General features: G+C 42.6%; 1 protein-coding gene across 3 annotated transcripts in view; it reads right to left on the bottom strand.

The window, feature by feature from the left end:
* Positions 1 to 3,309: 3,309 nt before the first annotated feature.
* FKBP1A (FKBP prolyl isomerase 1A) overlaps positions 3,310 to 8,595 on the bottom strand; it is a 35,011-nt gene continuing 29,725 nt past the window's right edge. For all 3 annotated transcript variants that reach the window (XM_019645792.1, XM_019645794.1, XM_019645793.1), the window contains one exon: positions 3,310 to 3,585. Coding sequence is in view for 1 of the 3 variants with exons in the window: in XM_019645794.1 (XP_019501339.1) it covers positions 3,520 to 3,585 (66 nt within the window). In the remaining 2 variants the exon portion in view is untranslated. The remainder of the gene's footprint in view (positions 3,586 to 8,595) is intronic.

The raw sequence follows: 8,595 nt of genomic DNA, 5'->3' as shown, positions 1-8,595 counted from the left end.
TGGACATTCAACATTATTTTATATTAGTTTCAGGTGTACAGCGTAGTGGTTAGACATTTATATAATTTATGAAGTGATCCCCTCCGATAAGTCTAGTACCCAACTGGCACTATGCATAATTATCATATTATTGAATATATTCCCCATGCTGTACATTACATCCCCATGACTATTTTGTAACTACCAATTTATAATTCTTAAACCCTTCATCTTTTTCACCCAGTTCCCCAACCCCTTCCCATCTGGTAACCATCAGTTTGTTCTCTGTATCTATGAGCCTGTTTCTGTTTTGTTGTTGTTGATTTTGTCCTTTAGATTCCACAAATAAGATCATATGGTATTTGTCTCTCTCTGTCTGACTTATTTCACTTAGCATAATACCCTCTAGGTCCACCCGTGTTGTTGCAAATGGTAAGATTTCACATCTTCTTTATCAAATTGTTTATTGATGGGCACTTGGGTTGCTTCCATATCTTGGCTATTGTACATGCTGCTGCAGTGAACACAGGGGTGCATATATCTTTTCGAATTAGTGTTTTGGATTTCTTTGGATAAATACTCAGAAGTGGAATTTCTGGGTCATAAGCTAGTTCTATTTTTAATTATTTAGGGAAACTCCATACTATTTTCCATAGTGGCTGCACCAATTTGCAATTCCACCAACAGTGCACAAGGGTTCCCTTTTCTCCACATCCTCACCAGCACTTGCCATTTGTTGATTTATTAATGATAGCCATTCTGACAGGTGCGAGGGGATATCTCATTGTGGCTTTAATTTGCATTTCTCTCATGATTAGTGACATTGAGTATCTTTTCATATCTCTATTGATCATCTGTATGTCCTATTTGGAGAAATGTCTATTGGGTCCTCTGCCCATTTTTTAATCTTCTTTTGGTGGTGAGTTGTATGAGTTCTTTATAAATTTTGGATATTAAACCCTTATCAGATGTATCATTGGCGAATACCTTCTCCCATTCAGTAGGTTGTCTTTTTGTTTTATTGATGATTTCCTTTGTTGTGAAAAACCTTTCCAGTTTGATGTAGTCCCATTTGTTTATTTTTCTTTTATTTCCCTTTCCAAGGAGCTAGATCAGAAAAAACATTACTAAGGGTAATGTCAGAGAGTTTACTGCCTGTGTTTTCTTCTAGTTTTATGGTTTCAGGTCTTACATTTAAGTCTTTAATCCATTTTGAATTTATTCTTGTATATGGAGTAGGAAGTGGTCCAGTTTCATTTTTCTGCATGTATCTGTCTAGTTCTCCCATCATCATTTATTGAATAGACTGTCTTTACCCCATTGTATATTCTTGCCTAATTTGTCATAGATTAAGTGACCATATAGGCATAAGTTTATTCCTGGGCTTTCTATTCTGTTCCATTGATCTATGTGTCTGTTTTAATGCCAGTAACATGGTGTTTTGATTACTAAGGCCTTATAGTATAGTTTGATATCAGGTAGTGTGATACCTCCAACTTTGTTCTTTTTCAAGATTGCCATGGCTATTCAGGGTCTTTTATGGTTCCATATGAATTTTAGGATTATTTGTTCTAGTTCTATGAAAAAAGCCATTGGGATTTTGACAGGGATTGCATTGAATCTATAGATTGCTTTGGGTAGTATGGACATTTTAACTATATTAATCCTTCCTATCCATGAGCATGGTATATGCTTCCATTTACTTGTATCTTCTTCAATTTCTTTTTTCAATGTCTTATAATTTTCCAAGTACAGGTCTTTTACCTCCTTGGTTAAATTTATTTATAAAAAAAGTAGTTTTAAAATGTGCTTACATCATATTATTAAAACTTAACAGTAATTGCAGTGATTGTTTAAAACTTAAACTTAAGATTTTTACCAGGAGGAGTAATTGATTCTACTTTGGTTAGAATTACCAGAGCAGAATAATCGTAAAAGGGAGGCCATGTTTAGGGGTTTAATTATTGCCTTTAAAGTCTTTACAGATGACGTCCCCTCGTTGCCTGTACCAGGTGGACCTCCCTCTGCCCACCCTCAGTACTCCACGGTGCTCAGGTCATGGTGTCATTTTGATGATCATAACAAGATATCACACTGGGCAACCCCAGAAAGGGGTGCGTGAGGGAGGGAGAGAGAGAGCCCAAAAAGGAGCCATTGCTTCTGAGTCCTAGGCCTACCTCAGTTATCACATGCTGTGGTGTGTCTTTAGGAAGTCACACCCTCTCTATGCTTCAGATGGGATGAGTCATTCTTTTCATCTTTCCTCAGCCTGGATGATGGACCTGTCAGGCCCAGGGGCAGACACAAGTGACAAAAGCACCTCTGCTCCAACCCTGGGCACTCTCTGGGAGTTAGCCCATGCTGGTGCTGGGTGGGTCAGGCCCACCTCACCTCCTGTCACTCCTCCTGCTCCAGCTACCTAGTTATCCTTAGGCCTTTAATGTTCGGCAGGGGCCCCTTATGTGAAGGGGCTGATCTCCGATGCTCTGGATGACCCCCACGCCCCAATGACCCTGCCACTGGAGTTGCCTAGTGGCTGCCACTGTGGCCACATCTCTCCCCGGCCTTCCCAGTGTCCAGCGGTTGCAGAGGCCTTACAGCCTGGGCCGGGACCTGAAATGACATCCTTTTTTCCATCCTGTCTCTCAGCCCTTTCCTTTCCGGTGGACTGTGCTGCAGCTGAGGTTGTTGAAAGGCAGCCTCATTCCCTGCCCGGGGCAGGAGCAGGTGCAGCAGGTCGTGGTCCGGCTTTTCCCTTTCCCCTGGGTTCCCTGTGGGGCCGCCCTGTTGCTGCTACTTTTTCTGAGTAGGTGGGATCCTTCCAGAGCAGAGAAAAAGGCCGACTTATTGCTCTGCCACCAAGCCTTTTATTTTTAAACACAGGTATAGTTGACATATAGCATTTTATTAGTTTTCAGTGTACAACATGATTTGATGTTTGTACATATTGTGAAATGATCGCCACAGTAAGTCTAGTTAACATCCATCACCACACAGTGTTACAAATTTCTTGTTCTTGTGATAAGGATTTTTAAGATCTACTCTCTTAGCAACTTTCAAATATACAATAGTGTTTATAGACAAGAGTGGCCATGCTGTACATTACTTCCCTATGACTCACTTTATAGCTGGAAGTTTGTCCTTTTTAGCTTTCTTCACTCATCCCCCCCCCACCCCCCCGCCATCACCCCTGGCCTCTGGCAACCATCAGTCTGTTGTCTGTGACCATGAACTCGGGTTTTTGTTTTTGTTTTTAAGATTTTTATTGGGGAATTGGGGGAAGGGGAACAGACAAGTTGCTGTCATTTTTTGTTCTTCAGTCTAGTTGTGGANACCTGACTAATACTTAATTGGAAACCTAGGTCCAAAAGACTGAAACTGAATCTTCACCCCAAAACAAAAACAAAATAAAATGAGTAGCTTGAGGTTTATGGCATATAGTTCAGGCCAACACACACCCGAGGAGAAAGGGGGAGAGCGAAGCTGGGTGACAGACACATTCAGTCGGGGCAGATGTTTATACAAAGAGTGTAGGGAACATCAGGAAAAGCTCCGTCCAGATCCGCGTGTGCGCGTCTGGGGGCGCCAGATCCCTCCATGGCACATCTGTTGGGGACAGAAAATTTGTCAGTTCCAGCAACTCAGTGCTCTGTGTGCAGTGGGGACAGCCACAAGGCTGGCCACCACACGAGGTCCCTTCCCCAAAGCTGCGAGGTCTTACTTGGACCAAGCCACTTCTGCCCCAGCTGGGGAAGGCCAGCTGGGCTTGGGCTGGATCCCAAGACGAGCAAACTCCCTCCGGCTTAAATGGTTTTTTGTTTTTTGTTTTAAACCTAAGGTTAAGTTTACCTTGCTGGGGACAGCAGAAAAGGCAGTGGTCCAGGGTGTGGCCTGGGCACCAGGCAAGTCTTACAAGCTTCCTAAGTGACTTCAATGTGCAAAGCCCTAAGCTGGTATTCCCCATGCTGAAAAGACTTAAAAAATGTCTGCAGTTGTCACTCAATCACTCAAATCTGTAACTTTCTGGGTGTGTCCTTGGGCTTTCCTTCAAGACGTTTCCAATTTCCAAGAAGCTGTGAGATGTTCTTTGGCAGTGCATGGAGAGGCTTAGGTAACGGTGACTCGTAGCCCTCCATCCTACCAGGTTTACAGAAAGCCTGTTCCCAAATCGGGATAACGCCAAGGCTCCCTCAGGTACATTTACGTTCAAAGGACACAGCTCTCGAAGAACAGGAAAGAGGGTCTGGAGTAGGTGCAGACCTTTGGGCAGAGGGAGGCTGTGTAAAATGTCAGAGGCTCCTTCCTGGTAGGAATGCCAGATGGAGGAGCCGGAGTCACCAAACCTGACCAGGACNGGGCTGGACTCGAACCGCTGTTGCTCAGAGCTCAAACTCTTGAGCGAGCTCTTAACCAACTGAGCCACTTGGCCGGCCCGCGAATTTGTCTTTTAGTACATGCTGTTTTAAGATTTTTATATCTTCTTGGTTTGGGGTTCACTCAGCTTCTTAAATCTGTTGATTTGTCTTGCTAAATTTGGGGAGCTTTCAGTGATCACGTCTTTAATATGTTTATTGCACTCCACTCTTTCTCTTCTGCTTCTGGGACTCCAGTGACATAAATGTATTTTGGTACTGTCTCACAGGCCCTGAAGGTATTCATTTTTTTCATCTATGGACATGCTCTTTTTCATCATATGCAAGAATAACTACCAGCTCACAGTCCTACATAACTATCACCATCCCTCCATGTTGAATACCTAGTGATGAGTTGAGTACCTCACTAAACAGTTGTATCCACACCCTCAGGTTCTCGAAGGTTTGTCTTCTGTCCACTCCATGCACTCATGTCCCTGGTGGAAGAAGTTCGTTACTCTGGGCAGCTGATTCACTTTGCAATGGCAACTGTCAGATCAGTTAGTGGGAGAGCTGGCCTTGTAGATTGTCTCTTGGCTAGTTTTATTTACATAGTGGATACATGATTTCTCTGACTGCTCTCTTTACTAACTTATACATTCAGTCTTCCAAATGAAGTACTGAGTGGTTTTTATACAATGTCAGTTTTATTTTCTACCAATGCAAGGTTGGATGTATTCTTTTCAAAAAAGATGACTGAATATTTCCCATTTAGCAAAGTCCGAAGATAACAAGATGGTTGCCAGGTTTCTAGTTATATTGGTTTCTGTACTATCTATCTGTTCAGACACAAGCTCCTTTTAAAATGTGTCTAGTTGGAATTTCTTCGTATACTTAAACTAAAACAACACATTGCAACAGATGGAATACATAAGTAATGTGAGAATTCAGCTGTCTTTTATTAAGCCAAGCATTAAAGAGATTTGCAAAAATGTAAAATAATACCACTCTGCTAATGTTTTGTGAGAAAATATATTTGTGTAAAATATAGCTATCAAAGAAATAATATACAAACTTCTAAACTGAAGGACACGTTTCTAGACTAAAATGACTTTGCAAATGTCCAGCACAGTAAATGAAAAACAGGAGGAGGAGGAAATAAAAGAAGAATAAAAGAAGACTCACACAAAGGCCATACTATAAAATTTCATCATACCATAGATAAGCAGAAGATCCGGAAAGATTTCAGAGAGGACTACAGTAGATCATATACATAGGAACAAAAATTAAAACAGGCATCACCCTTCTCAATACTGGAAACTACAAGACAGTGCAGCAGATCCTTAACTCTTAGGGGAAATAGTTCCCAATCTAGAATAATAGTCCCAGCTAAACTAACAATCAATCGTGAGGGTAGAAGACGTCTGTAGACATCATGTGATTGTTATAACGGTCCCTGCCTATAGCCACACTACGGTGTGATGGGACTTGGCTGGTCCTTCCAGTGAGAGACTTAGTCTATTTCTTCATCCCCTTGAATCTGGGCTGGCCTTGTGAATTTTTTGACCAATAGAAGGTGGCAGCAATGACACTGGGTGGGTTCCACAGCCGAGGCTTTAAGGAGGCCGTGAAGTGTCGCCTCTCATCTTCTTGGAAGCTGTGAAGAAGCCTGGGCATGTGTACTAGAGGACGAGAGGCCACACGGGGAGATGTTTAAAAGTGATATATCAAGACGCAGCAACCTGAAGTAAAATTCTTAGAGCAGCTTCATGTTATTTTCCATTGGATTATCTTTTTCTTTAGAATTGTGTATATATTTAGTGTACGAGTATGAGAGTTACAGTTTGTAAATATTTTTTCTCCATCATATCTCATCTTTTAATTGTTTTTGGTATCTTTTATGATACAGAAGTTGTGTTTTTTATTTTTTATTTTTATTTTTTGGTGGTCATCTCTACTAAGGTTTTGTTTCTTGATAAAGGCTCTTTCTACTCAAAGGTTTACTTTAAACTTATTTTCTTTCTAAAAAAACAAAACAAAACCAACAAAACCCAATATAAGCAATTGGTGCAATATAGTAGTAACTGTAAGAAGAAAGAGCTAAGAGTTTAAAATATTGGGTTGTTGGAAAAGTCATGACGTACATATTTTTTCTATGTTTTTCGTTGCAAAAATGCATCATGACTTTTCCGACAACCCAATAGATGTCTCTACTGAGTGGTCTGGAGTGAGAAGGGCAGGCAGGAACCACTGCTTTGCTGTTGTGACTCTTGCTCTCACAGTCCAGCCTGAAAGTTACATTGATAAGGTGTCTCATGATCAAGTGCACTCTCATTTCTACCAGTCTGGCCAAAGCCTCCATCATCTCTTACCTAAATGACCCCAACAGCCGGCTCACTGTGTCCTGCTTCCGCCCCTGCCCCAGTTTCAGTTATTCATTGCTAAGAAATAAACCACTTCAAAACCAATTTATTAAATCTCCTAATTATGTGGTTTCCCTGAGCTGAAGGAGGTGTTCCTCCATTCATGTGGTGTTGCTGGGGCTGTGGACATCTGTGGGCTCAACTGGGCGGAATGTCCAGGCAGCTCACTCAACCTGGCTGGTAGTTGGCGCTGGCAGTTGGCTGGGTCCTTCGCTGGAACTGTGGGCCTTAAGTTTCAATTCTCCTCCAAGTGGCCTCTCTCTGTATGTTGAGCTCAAGAGCTCGTGTTCCAAGAGGAAGGAAGTAGAAGCTGGCAGTCCTCTTAAAGCCGGGGCTTGGAAGTTCTAGAACATCCCTTCCACTCCCTGCTAATGGTCAGAGCTGTCAGGAGGCCAGCCCAGACTGGAGGAAAGTAGAGGAACACTGGCGGCCCTCTTTGGCGACTAGCTACCATGATCCCCTTTAGGCAATTTTCCAGTTTCTTGAGACATGTTTTAAAAAACAAATAGGTATCATTCCCCTGCTGAAATCCATCAATGGCATCCTAATACTCACTATACCTGTAACGTCACGCCTTGCCTTACCTGGCCCCTACCCGAGTCTGTCCTTCACATCTCTGCTGTCCCCATACTGGTCTTATTTTCCCAGCGCTCCTAACTCACCGCCCCTCAAAGTGGGTTGGAAAGCCTTGGCACTTGCTGTTCCCTAGCTTACAATTTTCCTCCAAGCGTTCACTTGGCTACTTCACTCCCCTTGTTGCTTTCTGGAGAGCTGACAGTATTTATTTATTCATGTTTTGAGTCTCCACTGGAATGGAAGGTCTTTGCAGGCCGCGCCTTTCTCTGTCCTCCCCTGGATTCACTCCTAGCACCTAGAACAGCGCTGATCACAGGGATGGCATACCATAAACATATTTTATGGTTAACTGAATTTATTTCCTTAAATCTTGGGCAGGTACTGCACTGAGAAGTACATGCATTCACTCCAAAACAGGAAGAAAAAAAAAGACTGGTAATTAGTAGACAGATCCAATAATATTCCAGTCTCACATACCCACTGGCAAGTGTTTCTACCTTCCTAATAAAAGCTGACAGCTGTTTTCCTGTGTGCCCTATGCGGCAGCTGCTGTGGCAAGCCCAGCCTGACGGCTCCGTAACCAAGCTGCCCTATGCATGCACGGAACTCGAGGAACTCATCTGACACACTCTGGGCAGGAGCCAGGGGAGTGCAGTCCTTGGCATTTTAATTTTAATCCATTTTTGGTGTCAGCTGTCCCTCATTAACTGAATTTAATTAGAGGGCTGAACGAGAATCCCTGAACTATGGCTTCTCAATGGTTCCTAAGAAGCTAGTGTAATCCAAGGTCGTCAACCAAAATGAACCCACATTTATCCAGGAAGCAGGAGCATGTTAAGGGCAGCATTCTTATATACACATCCCACATGTGTCAAAGATAAATCTAAGACCAAGGCAAAATTAATAAAGCCTGTTCATAAGCTTGCGGCAAGAAAGCCTTTCTGCCATCACCTTTGTTTCAGCAGGGGTTTGAAGGCGTTAAGGAATATGTTTTATTAAGTAAAAAGGAAATACTGACACATTGTCTCACTAGAAAACATCCTGTTAGGGTAGGATTTGTGGAATGAGGGAGAGACTGACAGGTCTTTGAGTACATTTGGCCATCTGAGGTTAACTGTAAGGGGCAAGCGAGCAGTTTGGGGACATTTCAAAAGAGGAAGGGGTGGAGGATTTTCTGTTGCCAGCCATTTCCTCGAACAAGTGGAGGTCGCTGGGATGCCTTTTTGTAGTCAAACTGTCATCATGGTTCTTGAGGTGGAGAGCGT

The sequence above is a fragment of the Hipposideros armiger genome, unplaced genomic scaffold, assembly GCF_001890085.2.
Source record: "Hipposideros armiger isolate ML-2016 unplaced genomic scaffold, ASM189008v1 scaffold_94, whole genome shotgun sequence".
Taxonomy (NCBI): domain Eukaryota; kingdom Metazoa; phylum Chordata; class Mammalia; order Chiroptera; family Hipposideridae; genus Hipposideros; species Hipposideros armiger.
The sequence above is the reverse complement of the archived record's forward strand: the minus strand, read 5'-3'. Positions and strand labels throughout refer to the sequence as shown.